The following is a 15,213-nucleotide window of genomic DNA, read 5'->3' on the forward strand; positions in this document are numbered from 1 at the left end:
CTACAGGTAGGTAGTTACTCGACTGAACCCTACCTTGGATTCTCTGGTCGAGACGTGGAACGCCCGCTCCGGTTGGGGGCGTAAGCCAATCAGATCTGCGCGAGGGGGCGGCTATGACGGTTCCATTCATCCCCGGCACTCCTGAGTCGCGGCTGCCGCTCTGGTGCAGGCTGCACATGTAGGTTCTTGCCGCCATAAGCCGCACTCAACTGCTGCTGGACTCTGAGTAAGACATACCTGTAGGTAAGACCAAGACATGGCACGCCAAAACCTACCTAGGTAATAAAAAACCATGGAAGCAAGCATTCGGTATAGCCCTCATCCACCGTTATCCGTCAGCCTTGCAGTCTCTCCACGGAAACCGAAAGTTGGGTTGATGCGAGGCCTTTGTCATGAGAAGACGACACCCCCGGATCATCTTCCGAGGAGTTGACAATACGCCAGGATATCCCACGACACGCCCACCTTTGTCGTGGGAGGGAGAGGTCAGGCCTCAGTGGATTGACGGTTCCTGTTTGAGGAGAATGGCACCCCGTGGATCCAGTCGAGTAAGCACTGGCGTTGATCCACGGTGCCAGATGCGGTTCACTAACACTCAACACTGCCTGCTTGTTCCCGTGCGTCCTGAAGCAGTTGACAAATCCTCGGGCTGCAGTTCCCGTGCGTGCCGAGTTGCTTGGATGTCAGGTTCCCTCATCCTCCGCAGTCCGCCGGCTCAACGTCGCCAATGGACGTGATGTTGCTGGTGAAATGATATTCGACTATCGACTCCTAGCATGTGACAGTTCCTCCTCCCAGACCCTTCGCTAATCGGCTGAGCAGTCTGCATTCGGCGCCTTGGCCCGCCCGACCCAGCAGCTGAGCGACGATGACGTTGTGGAGCCCGGGGTGGGTGTTTCAACATGTCGCCCTGCGAGATGCACAACGGCGATCCCACGTGCCCCGCCATCAGCCCTCTGCTTGGATGGAGATCGCACCAATCCCCCGCGCTGCGAAAGCCGTTGCGACCCTGGACGGAGTTGCGAGGCGAGCCGTTTCATTCGGCGCGCTGCTAGGCGGCGGAGCTTACCCTGATTGGAGCACTCCGCCGCTGCGATCCCGGTCCTTAATGCTATGCTGTCTCCATTATGCACCGCCTCGAGACGGGCAAGGCCCAGATGATCGACATATATAAAGCCGCAGCGCCCCGACGGCGCATCTCCTTTTTGTCCAGCGCCGACGTCTTCACGGCCTCCAGCCCCCCCTGCACCTGCCGCCGCTCTTCGTCCGCTTCCTTTTCTTTCCGGCGCGCCGCCCCCACGACAGACAAACTTCACGATGCGTGCCCAATCGATCTCCGTCGCGGCGACGGCCCTGCTCGCGGCCCACTGCGGCCAGGCAGCGCGGATCCTCCAGGGCAACGACGACGGCTGGGCCGAGCTGTACGTCCGCTCCTTCAACGACGCCCTGAACGCCGCCGGGCACGACGTCGTCCTGTCCGCGCCCGCCGACAACAAGTCCGGCACAGGTGAGCGATGCCGAACAGCAAAAGCAGGCCTGCACTCCCATGGCAGAAGGGAAAGAGGGAGGGAGGGACATTGAAACCCGCTGACGTATATACCTCCCCCACATCCCGCAGGCTCCCTCGACGTCGAGCCCAGCCCCCGCAGGGACGCGTGCGAGTACAACAGCTGCCCGGCCGGCACCGGCGCCCCCGTCGGCAACAACGCCACGAGCCCGCGCCTGAACTGGGTCAACGCCTTCCCCGTGACGGGCGTCCGCTACGGCATCGACACCTTCGGCCCGCAGTTCTGGCAGGGGCGCAAGCCCGAGCTCGTCGTCACGGGCCCCAACGTCGGCTCGAACCTCTGGCTCGCCGTGCCCTTCTCGGGCACCGTCGGCGCCGCCGTCTACGCCGCGCACGAGGCGCGCATCCCCGCCATCGCCTTCTCCGGCGCCTCGGACGGCAAGCTCGCCTGGGACGCCTCCCCGCCGCCCCTGCGCAGCCTGCTGTACGCCCAGCTCGCGACGCAGCTGACCGACGCCGTGCTCGCGTCCGGCGCGCCCTACCTGCCCGACGACGTCTTCCTCAACGTCAACTTCCCCAAGGCCGAGGGCGCCTGCACCCGGCCCGCGGCCTTCAAGTGGGTGCTCAGCCGCGTCAACCCGGGCTGGCTGTCGGCGCCCGACGTGCGCCACTGCGGCGGCGCGCGGCTGCCCACCGAGACGGACGTCAGCCACGAGGACGGGTGCTACATCTCGGTCAGCGTCGGGGACGCCAACGACAAGACGACGGCCTCGGTCGACAAGCAGGCCGTCGTGCTGCAGAAGCTGGGGAGCCTGCTCACTTGTCTGCCCTAGGTGTGCGGAGATGTTTTCAAGTGATAATATATAGGTGCGAGCAAGGACTACGGAAATCTAAGAAATATCCATCATTCATTTCTTTTGAGCCAATAATCCATAATTAATGAGATGTGCCAAAAAAGGCTTCATCAATCCATATGAGTGTCAGTCGAAAGACATCTGTAAAGCAACACATCCTCGCCACCCATAAGCCTGTATTTGGCTCATCTACTGGTTCGATTCTCACCTGTGCACCGCAGAGACGGCCTCATCCTAGAGAGACATCCCGCTGACAACGTACGAGCCTATAAGAACCCACGCAAAAAAGCGTTGCAATATAGATAGAAAGCACGCATATGTTATGAGAGCAATGTCCTACGAGACTTTGCACAACTGCATCCATTGACTAAGTCGGAGGCCCACATCTTGGACCACCCCCCCTCCGGACCACCTAAAAGTGGACTTTTCCCATATTAAACCCTAACCCTATAACACTACTATCTTAATAGATAAAATAGTTATAAAATTAAAAATAGTATCAATAAATCTCTTATAAATTAAATATAATTATATATAAAGAATAGAATTATATTTAATTTTATTATAAAGATATTATTATTTTTAGTACTTTTATCTACTTTTTTTTCTATTTTTACTAGTAAATTTTAGCTCTTTAAAAATCTTATTAATATAAATTATATAGAAGTAATCTAATAATTTACTCTATAAATAACTTATATAATTAGATAAAATAAATTTTTAAAATATTTTTATTAACTTTTCTTAATAAGATATTTAAAAAAAGACTCTTAATACTTTTCTATATAATCTCTTAGTAAAACTATTAAAAATAAAAAAAGTTTTTATTTTTAAGATTTTAGTCTCTATATAATAATTAGACTTTTTTTAGTACTTTTTAAAAATACTATAAGTAATAAGCTATTTAATGATAAAACTTATAAGTTATAAGTATTTTTCTATAATTAAATAATAACTTCTGAATATTGGCGATTTTGGTGGTCCAGAGGTGGCCCGGGGGGGGGGGGTGGTCCAAGATGTGGGCCTCCGACTTATCAACGAAGTGATCTAAATAGGAAGTCGTAATAGCAGAAACCCACATCAGTCATTAGAAACAGGCTGCTGCACATACAACGCAACATCACTAGTTGGCAACACAAGTCACAAATATATCCAAAGTAACAACAAGTCACAAGTCGCACAAGTCCCAGCATCAATGATAGACTGCAAGATGGTTGATGAGATAACACTTCTCCATACGCATGAGGTCTTTAATTGTGTAACGTTTCTGCGAAAAAAGAGGTCTCGGTGTTCTTCTGCCCCTTGTCAGGTCTCTCCCCCCCTCACCCTCTCCCATATTCGTGTATCCTTTCTCTTCCCCTGCCTTTCCCGTATTCCTAAAACTTCGGAGAATGTCTTCTCTCGAGGTTATTCCAGGTCTCTTTTTTGTCCCCCCCCCAGATTTTGTTCCAAACTCCAAGATATTCTCGATCTATACCGAGGTAATAATTCTTCCCTCGCGCGCGTAAAAAGCAGGTGAAACCAACACACACAAAAAACTCATAATTCTCCCACAACCTCCCCCCTGCAAGTATTACTCATCTGCCAGTGCCTAGGAAGTGGCAAAGACAGAAAGCGTCAAGTGTTTCCAGACCACCGATCATTCTCGCGAGAAACGCAATTGGAACAATCGCTCGCTCTCTCTGACCAATCAATGCCGTGGATAAAAACAAAAAAAGCATAGTCTCATCGTAGACGGTTGAGCTGAGAAAAGTTTTCAGACTGCAAAAGTCATGATCGCTGGACTCAAGGAAATTATGCATTATAGAAAAAAAGAAAAAGAAGCACAAAACGCCGATGCCTGAAGTTGATCCTGAGTCTTTGTATGTACCAGATCATCGGCGATGCTCGAGACTGTCAAAGTCCCGAGGAGAGCGACCGACAGTGATGAAACAGTCATTTCCCAATGATGTCGTGGAAACAGTGACGAATGTCGAAGCTCCGATCTCGATCCCTTTTCGTGTATGTGGGTTCCAAGTCGAGACATGATATCCTTGATCCCCTGAACGCCGAACAACCGTTGAATGCAAAAGTAGAGGGAATAAGGACAAGGCTGAGAAGATAAGAGGAACCCGCGGGGGCATGGGCATCAGAGATGAAGCCATTCATTCGTCGAGGTTGAGGCGCCGAAGATGCGTTGCAGCGCCGTGCCCTTGCCGTACTGGCAAGAGGTTGTTGGTTCTGCCTTTGTAGGTGTTGGCTCTCTGGTAGGTGTCGTAACCGAGAAGAGACAGGTAGCCACGGGAGTTGTAGGTGGGGCCGTCTCCGAATGTTGTTGAAGGTGCGTCCGGTTGATCCGTCCGGTGAGGCAGCTTAACCCCTAATAGCTGTCGCGGTATGAGCGTCCGTTCCGCTGAATGGGAATCGATCCTGCATGCTCGCAAAAGCAAAATCATTCGGCGACGTACCGGCGAAGGGAGGGAAGCTGCCGACCATGGAAGCAGGTGACACTGATCGGGCAGGGGATGGTGCTGACACGGGTGCAGGGTTCCTCGGCTGGCCGGCAAGTGGGCTCGAGATGCGCTCAACCGGGTTCTTCAGAGGCGATGCGACGGGCGAGGCAGCCATGGAGAGAGTCGGGGAGTGCTGGAAGTACGGGTTGGGATCCTTGGGGTGCAGCGTGTGGTGCTGGGCGTGAGAGGCGTGCCGGACGGTACGCATCTGCGGGCTCCCGTTTGAGCTCGAGTTGGAGCTGTCCCCCCGGTAGTACTCGTCGTTGCCATCGAAACGGCCTCCTTTGAGGGTGCCATCCTTCAGCTGGGGGCTGGTCTGCTTCGAGCCGAACTAGAGAGATGATGTTAGCTGCCCGTTCTGGTGGCGACCTGTGCTTGCCGGAGGCGGGGGCTAGCGGGTTGACGAGCTGCCGGAAGTACATACAAAGCAGTATTTGTTGACCAACTCCTCGTACGAGGCGGAGGAGATGCTGCCTGAGCCGGGAGACTGGACTCCCGATGTTGCCGGAGCCGACGCGGTTGCAGGAGCGGCAGATTTGACGGGGCTGGAGCCGGGCACGGGAGACCCAGTGTCCTTAGCCAGAGGCTTTCCGGTGTTGGCAGTAGCGATCTGGACGCTGGCCTTGCGGTGCGGCTTCATGTACAAGCCGTCGGGCTTGTTGCCCATGGCATCCTTGGCGGCTTGGACGGCGGCAGTCAGGGAAGCACCAAAGTCGTATCTGTTTGCAAATGCCTGCCCGCTCGGGGCAGACAGCCTGCTAGAGAGATTATCGCTCGGCAGGTTGGTGCTGGACTTGACGCCCTTGAGCCGCAGAGAGGTGCCGGTCTCGCCAAGATACTCGTGGAGTGACTGGTCGAAGTTGATCTTCTGGTTCTCCCCGAACTCGTCCGACGAGGCGGGCATCGACCGGGGACGTCCGTCAGGGCCCGGAGACCGGCGGTTGCTCCTGGGCAGCGAGTTGAGAGGTCTCGAGGAGGCACCCTGGAAGTTGTTCTTGCCGTTCATGGGCAGATGCTTCTTCTTGAAATCTATTTGGAAATTGGTGCCACTGTTATTGTCCCAGAACTCCTGGCCGTTGACGTTGTAACGGATGCAGAAGTAGAGCGTCTTGGACTCGAGGTTGGCCAGGTCGGACAGCTTGATCGAGAAGTTGAAGCGATCGTGTTGGTCGGGCAGGTCCCTACGTCCCACTTCGGTCACGTAATCGCCGGCGACTTCGGAAGTGGTCTTCCAGTAATCGAGGGTAAACCTGCAGGTGACATACTTCTGGAATGCGAGGTTGGTGACCACGACCGAGCCTATCAGGCACTTCTGGTCGTTAGACAGCCACACGCGCTCCAACCTGACGGGCAGTGCCTTGCGGGCAGGCGTCTCGACTGGGAAGTTGGTGACGATGATCTCCCATTCGTAGGGAGGGTTCCGGGTATTCCTGCGCTCGTCACCGGGGAAAGGATACTCGTTGTCGCTGTCGTAGTTCTCGTTCGGGGAAGACCCGGCGCTGACAGCGAGTGGTCTGTCGACCTGGAGGAAGTGGCGGACATGTTCTAGGTGGGAGTCGAAGTGCACAGCTTTGGAGAAGGTCGGGGTCCCAGGCATACTCGAGGGCCGCCGCCGCGAAGCTGGGCGAAGGGCCGGTCGAACGAGCTCGCCCGACTTCTTGCGCACCATCTGCGGCTTCTTCAGCGGCTCCTCCGACTCATCATCCGACCCCGTCAACGAGTTGTCGGCAGACTTGCTGATTAGGATATGGGGCTCCGTCACCGATCGTGTGTGGGAGATCTTGCGTCCCGCATGGGCCATGTCGTCCAGGGCGCTCGCACTGAAGCTGTGGTGGATGCCCTCGGATTGAGAAGGAAGGACGAGGAGGTCGCCTGCATCGGGCCTGGTGGGTGAGCTCTCTCGGTGCCGGGGCAGTTGGCTCACGGCCTCGTGCAGCTCCTTCAGCTCCTTGAGGTTCTCGATCTGCCTTCCGCGCATCTGAGGAAGGTCATCATCGTCACTATTCGATGCCGACTCAGGCGGGGACAGGATGGCGCCTTGAGGCATCCCTCGGTCGCTCGTCACGGGCGGAGGCGACTGTCGGACGCTTCGGCTGCTGACCAGGCTCTTGAGGTCGTCAGATGTGGCGTCTGGAGAGGGCTGGCTCGCTGCTCCATCGGGAGCTCCCACGGCGGAGGGTGTGCGTCGGTGTCTCGTGAGATACGAAGCCGACCTGGGCAGGACTGGGCGGGAACCTCCGCTTACCAGCGACGGTCTCCGGCTGGCATCGGGGGATGTGGGAGCTGACGCGGAGGGAGAACGGTGAGAAGGGGGCGTGTAAGGCATTCCCGACAACCGTTCTGCCTGTGCGGTAGGAGGACGGCCGAATAGACAACTGCTCTGGGGGGAAGTGTAGGAGGGCAGTTCGGGGGTTAACCTCTCCGAGCAAGATGCATGGATGGCGCCGAGTCCGATCGAGGGAAGAACTGCTAATAATCTGGTAACCTGCAGATAGAGGAAGGACACGAGCGTGGTCAGCCAAGATCTCCAGCACAAGGACATTGACCCCGATCCATCGCAGCGAGGTGCTGCGCGTGAGAAGCTTATCGCGAGGGAAGTGACGTGTGGGCTTGGAGGTGAGGGTGGGAAAGAAGGGCGGTAGGAGTTCGCGAGTGCACGAGGTGTGGCGATGCTGTGGAATTTATTTCTCTGTGTGCAAAAACGAGCGCGAGATGTGCGTGGGCCGACTCGCTACATTCTCCGTGATGTCTGAGACTTTCTGGGGAATCAGGTACTTACTCAGCGGTCCCGTGGACTCTTGGGAGGAATGGCAAGAGGATACCCCGGCAATATTTCAGCAGCGGGGCTATTTCCTTCTTGACAGCTGAGCTCGAGGAGACAAGTCGAATCCTCAAGCACACAGCAGAAGTAGCTCCTGATATCCAAGTGCAATCGTGCTGAGACGAGACCTGGAGATCGGATCGCTATCGAGAGGGGAAGGATCCTCTCGAGGGTCGTCTGGCGAGGGAGAAAAGCGAAGAGGTGAAGGGGAGGAAGAAAGAGCCCAAGAACAATGTTCCTGCGGCTGTTTCGTTGTCTCTGCGACGAGAGGCAGAAAGAAGCAAATCAAGCCCTCTCTGGTGGTGAAGCCTCGCGCTGGTCAAAGACGTCGAGGACAGGGACGATCGCGGTCGTTCGTGATGATGACGATGCCGGCTCGCTTGGGGGGGAATGAAGCACGCTCGGCTGTTCGGGTTGCTGGGGCTATGTCGAACCGTCAGCTGGCAATGGAGAGGCGGAAGGGACAGGCCAGAGTTCTCGAGGTGCTCGAGGTAAACAATGGTGCGGTGGTGAGACGGGAGGGAGAGGAATGGGCGAGGTAGGATGGAGCAGCCGGGTCTGGTGGTTTTGAATAATGAACAGACGGGGCGCACAGGTCAAGAATGGGGAGGGGGGGGGCGTGCCAAAAATGGCAGTGGTTGCTCGCCTGGACTGTGCCACACATACCTTGGAAATTTTCACTGGGGGGGCAAAAGTGGGCTAAAACTCAGCGCTGCGCTCTCGGTACGGAAGCCTGTTACGGAGTGTCTCCCTCTCTCTGTACGGCCTTACAGTGGCACTCGTGCAGCAAGAAATAAATCAATAGATCAGAGAATAGTGATGCTCGTGAGAAATAAAAGGGAGCAGCACAACGATATGTTAAATCGCTCGACAGGCCACGCAATTTGATGGGGGGGAATCTCAAGGATATGGGAGGGAGTCGAGCGAGGGAAGAAGTGGACTGAGGTTTTAGTGAGGATGGATGGCAGTTGGGGAGGAGGAGGGCGGAGGATAGACGAGTTGATGGGGGGTGGGTGTATGCAAGAAACAGGGAGGGCAGTTTAGTGTACTCCGTACAGACGCGGTATCGTCCAGAGATCCATCCGTCTCCGGAGATGTATTCTGCATGTCAGGGCCAAACAGCGCAGCCCGTCCATGGATGGTCAACGGCGAACAGAGCAAGTCAAGGCAATGGGGCTCTCCCCTTGCTAGGTGCTAGGCGCAACTAGGTAGTGCGGCGATGGGCCTGGGTCAGGACGAGACCGAGCGACCCGGCTCGTACTGGGAGGGACGAGTAGGTACCGGCCGGGTTTTGGCTTGTCAGTCGTCTTTCATCCCGAGTCCAACGGTAGGTACTTGGACTGTTCTTCTTCCGACAAGGACAAGGATGGGGCTCTTTCGTGCTGTAACAGCCTGCCTGCCTGCTTTGCATGCGTGCATGTGTGGTGCATGCATGATGGATCCATCCTACCTTGCCTTTCTCCGGGAGGGTGTGTGTGTGGATGTGCGTGCGTGCGTGCGTGCGTGCGTCCCTCGATGGGCTCATCGCCATTTCGACAAAACGGATGGGTGTAGGCGCAGAGAGAGAAAAAAGAGAGTTGGATTAGCGCCTTTGCATGATCCAAGCTAAGCCAGGCCAAGGCAGGGCCAAGCCAGCCCAGGCCAGTGCCGCTTTGGCGGACTGGGTCCTTTTTTTTGGCCAGCTCGACAACTGAATTGATCTGACCGTAAAGGTACCCGTCATCCATCGTCCCACGCCCTAGAATTTTAGCGAGCAGACCGACGGGAGGTGCCATTATTGCCTGTTACTACTGCACGCCCGGGTTCTTTTTACGTTTTTACGCTGGCGGTTGGTGGTGTTGAAGATGGGGATGTTGGGGGATGTTGGGGATGATGGATGGCTGATTACAGCGAGCATAGCACCTCCGTCTTGGATCCCCATTTTCTGAAACTTCTCATCCTGTTCACCGCTCTCGTCTCTGACCACCAAGCGCTCACAAGTCCGGGCGTCGATAAGAGAGCTCGTTATCCCTCTTGCTCTGATGGGACTTCGATCGCGGGCACAAATGAGCTAACGTCGATCCGGCTTAGAGAGAGTCAGGTGCGACCGCTTAAGCCCTGCTTAGTTCCCTCGCTCGAGCGCTGGGTGCTCAGGTACGGTACATTGTTTGGTGCCCATTCCGTAAAATTAATTTTGGTGTGGCCAAGGTACTTGCCGCATCTCCGTTTCCGCCGTGGGGGAAACAGGCTTAAGACTGTTCACTTTGCCCTCCACCGTACAGGTAACTACTCCGTACGTACGAATATGCACCTCCATTTACGATGTATTACTTACAGGGAAGATATGCATGCAGACTGGAGAGCTAGTTACCTGATACCCACAGCCCGGGGAGCTCTTCAGTCTCCATCCACCGTCCACCCATGCTCCATGGGGTGGATTCCGTCTGGCATTGCCAATTGATAGAGGCAAACCCCCATATCATGTTATCAACGAGCATCAATCAAAATTGCCTCCAGAAACTTGCCATCTTCTGCTCTCCTGCCTGGTGCGCTCGCATCGCAAAATTGCGTCGCGTTGCTCCTCTAGCGCTGTGTGGAATGCTGACCCCCGGTCTCGCTCGCCAATTCGACGAGACGCACAGAGGATGACGTCGGCGGTGAAATGCTCGCTTGTTCCAGGCCACTCAGCTCCAGCCAATCCTTAGCCCCTGCGCGTTTTCTCTCCAACAATTTGGATTAAACAAAAGCAAAACGGTCCGCAACCGGTGCTCTCTCTCATTTGCTGTTCCCCCACAGCCTGTCAAAAGAGCTACAGCCACCACCACCATCGAGGTTGCATATGCGACTCTGTCAGCAAACGGACAGGCTCCGTTCAACGGCGTCAAGATTAGCGAGCAAAACTACGCGGCCGATATCACAGCCGTGGTCACGTCCAAAACCCTAAAAGCAGAGATCCCGGCCCCAAGAAAGGAGCTTCAAGCGAAACGGTGCCCGCCATCGGTGCTTGGTGTTGCACTGTGGAGGCCCCCTGGTGTCCCACCATCGCCAAAGCGCTGTCGGGGCGGCTACTTAGCCCAACACCAAGAAATCTGATAGTGGGGCCCAGGAGGCGAAATCCGTAGACTCAGAGATAAGCTGCAAAATTTTCCCCAACTGCACCACCAGCCGCAGCCATCAAAGAGAACATCCCCAACCATCAACCTAACCGCCCCTGTTGGCAAGCCGCACCCAAATCTGGTGGGGTTTCTGACAGGGCCGGGCTCGAGATTGGATAGGCGAGACGACATTCTTTATCGTTTTTGAATTGCTGTTACAAATGTTGGGTGTTACAGCTCTTCTTGTGCCTCGTCTCGATCCCGATTCCATGCAGGATCGCGCAAGAAAAAACCTGAGCTCAATGCACAAAGTCCCTGATTCAGGGTCCAGCCTGGTCCCTTGAGGCAGCATTCATCGATCTAGAGATTTGACTCTGTCCACGGTCGTCTTCTCTAGCTCCTCTGGCTGGAAAGTTCCTGCCGACCAGCCAGCGAGGCAGTTGTTCCAACGGTCAGGCAAAAGCACGAACTCTCTCACATCAAGTGCCCCACCCGAGTACCACCATCCATCTTTAATCTGCATGGAGATCCTTCCTGTACAAGCACAAGCACAATGTGCTATCACATCACGCAAAGCATATCGCGTATCTCGAGCAACGGTCGGTTCTCTCATTCCGCACACCAGGAGTGCATCCTTACCAGAACGAGGCGCTATTCAAGGCCAATCCAGCGCACAACGTGGGAAGACCTCGAGTTTCCGGGCATTCTCCTCAGTTATGCCCAGAGATAAGGTACAACACGCCACGTATCCCGATTCTTCAGTGATCTGATGCCCCACGATCAGATCAGGAAAGTTCCCCAGATTTGTGAGGTCAGAATCGAGCAAGTCGACGCACGGCAGACACGTGCTGTCCATCTCGAGCCCGAATCGACCACCGATATTCATATCATGATCGTGGCTCGGTGGGAGGTACCCTACCCGGAGTGCAGCCTTTATCATCTGCCATTCTTCAAGCCACAGCCCGTGCCATGAGCTGATTCGTCATCCTAGTCGTGTTTCGTCTTCCATCCCTGTTCGAGCTCCAGTTATTCTGGGCTAGCCTCGTTTACCTGCATTAGCCTCTCAAGCCGTGCGCCACTAGATTCGTCCTCTTCTTTATCGGCCGGTTCTCCTCCTCTGCCCTGTTTCGCCTGTCAAACAAACAGGCCACCTTCTCGAACGAACGCAAGCCACACCGAAATCCAGATCAAACCGGTTCACGGCTCTGTCGGCGCCCCGTCAGCGCAACACGCCGGCCGATCCGTTGGCTCGGATTTATCAGATCAGGAGCACACCGTCATGGGCGCAGGATGAGTAAGGGAAATGCAAATGCGCGGGAACCACATCGTATTGCGTGTCTCTGAACCACGTTTCGGTGATCGGTCACGGCGTTCGATACTGACATTCGGCCATTCCACTTCCCTCCGACGCCGAGGACCACAAAGCTCCCAGCGGCTACATCGGATAAAGCACTGGACGAGATTACGGATGCTGGCCGTAATCATCAGAAGGTCTCTCTCTTGGCTGGTGGCCGTTACTCCCACGCCGGCCCATATCGGCTGCTGTCAGCAAAGCTGTTTCATGCTGGTGCCCGCGTCTCAGCCTGCTAAGAACGAATGGCCAAAGTCAAATAAAATGCTGCAGCTAGATGGTGGTGTCCTCATTAACCTTGGATATCAGAACTCTGGTTCGAATGATAAGCGACGCCGAACATCGGATGCGAGCACAGATGGTCGCTCCCCTTATCTCTGGCAAGCTCACGACTCCCTTGGTTCCCCCCAACTCCAGGCTTACCTATCACGCCAAATCTTTATCTTCACCGCCTACACCGCGGAGGAGTCGAACGCGTGTGTCTGCACGCTTTCCACTAGCAGTGCTCCTCCTCCCACCAGGGCTTGCAGATCATCGTCGCTGACCTACTAACTAACTAATATCCTTGATGGGGCTGCCGCCGTGGGGAATGCAATTTTTAGGTAGGAGTGCTCTGACTCCACCACCGTGGTGCCCATCGCGGACCCCCATATTTTCTTTGGACAACAAAGGATCGACAGCTGGTACGAGTACGACGGACGCTCGTTCTACCATGGTTCGGGTTTATCATTTTACATTCTGTTGGCCAGCAAAAGGGCTTTGTAAGATTTCTTGTGTGATCCTGTCTCGAGATCGTCATCGCGGGATGCGTCGTTCTTGGTGTGCCGTATTTGCCTGGTCGCCTGGTTGACCCAAATTACGAAGGATGAAATCAGGATGACATTAGCACGCACACAAGGCAACATGACAGACGAATGGCGATACACAATCCGCGGCACGATCACGAAACTTCTGAAAGTAGCTAGTCCAGTCAGAAGCGTGGCCATATGCAGCCAAGGGAATGATGCAAGCCGCTCAAGTGGCACCCGGCATCAGCCTGACTGATTGACTCCTCTGCGGCTTCATGCCGCTCCATAGGCAGGTATCATCATTGCAAAACGATTACAGGCGATTTTTGCCACAGCTCACAGAGCCAGTCATCGCAAATGCCGGTAACATGAGCCTCTGCTTGGCGCTCATCCACCAACACCATTGGTGCCCCCGGCACGGGTCCATGATGAGCAGGAAAGAACGAAATAGTGGTTTCGATGGCGGTTTGATCGGTTTCAGCGCCGGGTGTTTTCTACCCTTTTGGGCTGGACAGCCAAGAACGAACGCGGAAAGCCATGTGTCGTGGGAGGTTAACTGTCTTGGTGGTGAGGGACTGTGTGAGGCACAGCTGTCTGACCAATCTCGGCACTGTGTCCTGGTCCGTTTCACGCACGTTTTCGTGTGCTAAAGCCCGACTTTACTTGCCAAAGCCCGACGACTGGCTCGGCAGGCATTGCTGCCAGATTGGTCCTTCTAAGTTCTAAACACCACGCACGGCGAGTCAGCGAGTGGCATTCATTTTTGGAGGCTTGCATACATGGCGGCGCATGTGCTTCCTGCAGCCTGTGTGCCACTATGTGCATTTTGCCTCCTATTGACTTCCTGTGACGAGCACAGGAGCCCATTTCCTGCACTGATCACCGGCAGGATTTGACCAGCCATGGGAATCTTATCTTTGCTGTGGCCGATGGATGCGACAAGGCAGATTGATATCAGTTGTGACCTTGATGAGATGCATTGCATTGTCAGCCTCAACCCCCTCTTACCAGACGCCCAAAGTCCACCGTTTTCACTCCAGCTGCCTCCTGTCAGCACGGGCCACTTGTTGGATCTGATATTGACAAGGTACCCTGATAGCGTTCGTGGCCGCCAACTCCACCATAGCTCAAGGGCGCCGTGGGCACCAAGCCCGCTAATCCCCAAACCAGATGATAGCGCGGAACCTCAGACACAACCAATCCAGCAATTGGCAGGCGTGACAAGAAAGATACATCATGCATTTGGTGGTCTGATGGCACAAAATCAGACAACAACTGCAACAGCTTTTTTTTTTTTTGGACACTTTCTGCGCGATAATATCCAGGGTCCTGGGGTAATTCCCGCCCCGCGCGTCCCGGTGCTACGAGTCACCCAATAAGTCAGGCAATTTCCCTGTATACAGCGCAAATACGCATTCCGCGAACCCGAGAAAACAGGCCCCGGCCTACTGAAATTCGATGAGGTCGAAGGACGTGATCACCAAAAAAAGCGGACCACGCCCGGGATGGCAGGAACCCCGCCGCGTCCCATGCCTGCCGAGCCAAGAGCGGCTCTCCATTGGCCAATCAGAAATCGAGAACCCAGCACCACATTACAAGGGGATTTTCCATTCGATAAGGACTTTTCGCGCGTTGTCGACTTTTGGCTTCAAGGTGGTGTGCATCCCATACCACCACAGCTTTAAGGTACTCATCATCAATCCCAAGCAGCCGGCCTGGGTTGAGACAGGCGGCTCTTTGAGACATAGCACCGATGTCCGCATCCGAATCCCATCTCCTTCTACACCGGTGGGATTTCCTATCGGCAGCAAGCAACCCGATCCGACCGGCCACGGAGATTGCAACGTTCACGCCCGATACGAGCAGATTGGAAATTGACAGCACAGCACAGCATCAGCCCCGCATGGTTGGGACTGTCCTCCACGGCCCTCAAACTTTCCAGAATTATCACAAATCCCCCCGGCTTATAAAACCCCGCGAAACAGATCAGATCTCCGTCCACCTGTGGCTGCCCCCCCTGGGGCCTCCTCCATCTACCCCCGGTTCTCGCATGCTGCACACGGTGAGCGAGCCACTATCGTGAGACCTGGGGTGTCTCGGCGGGCCGGCGCAAAGACCACGGATGCTACACCATCCATACGTAATTTCGCGGTCGAGAACCAACGTCCGTGCAGCAGGTATGTCTTGCATCACAGCTCCTCTCCTCCGAGAGGGGTGATCTCCATGCTCATTTCTGTCTCTAGAAGAGGGGTACCATTTACCGTTTCTTTACCCGTAAATCGCTGGCAAAGTTTGGACAGTACTTGCTTTCGTTTCGAAATACTAC

General features: G+C 55.0%; 2 protein-coding genes across 2 annotated transcripts; one reads left to right on the top strand and one right to left on the bottom strand.

Annotated features, from left to right (window-relative positions):
• Nucleotides 1-1,317: 1,317 nt before the first annotated feature.
• E0L32_006920 (uncharacterized protein) lies at nt 1,318-2,340 on the top strand (the record flags this gene model as incomplete). The annotated part of the gene is made up of 2 exons (XM_031141606.1): nt 1,318-1,507; nt 1,619-2,340. 2 exons carry the CDS (start codon nt 1,318-1,320, stop codon nt 2,338-2,340), a joined length of 912 nt encoding a protein of 303 aa, XP_030993984.1.
• A 2,165-nt stretch (nt 2,341-4,505) lies between these two features.
• On the bottom strand, nt 4,506-7,179 carry E0L32_006921 (uncharacterized protein; the record flags this gene model as incomplete). The annotated part of the gene is made up of 3 exons (XM_031141607.1): nt 4,506-4,720; nt 4,809-5,184; nt 5,278-7,179. The coding sequence occupies 3 exons, from the start codon at nt 7,177-7,179 to the stop codon at nt 4,506-4,508; spliced, it is 2,493 nt and encodes an 830-aa protein (XP_030993985.1).
• Nucleotides 7,180-15,213: the final 8,034 nt, after the last annotated feature.

Source organism: Thyridium curvatum (assembly GCF_004353045.1).
Source record: "Thyridium curvatum strain D216 chromosome Unknown NODE_41_length_360454_cov_79.457556, whole genome shotgun sequence".
In the NCBI taxonomy this organism is placed as follows: Eukaryota; Fungi; Ascomycota; class Sordariomycetes; order Thyridiales; family Thyridiaceae; genus Thyridium; species Thyridium curvatum.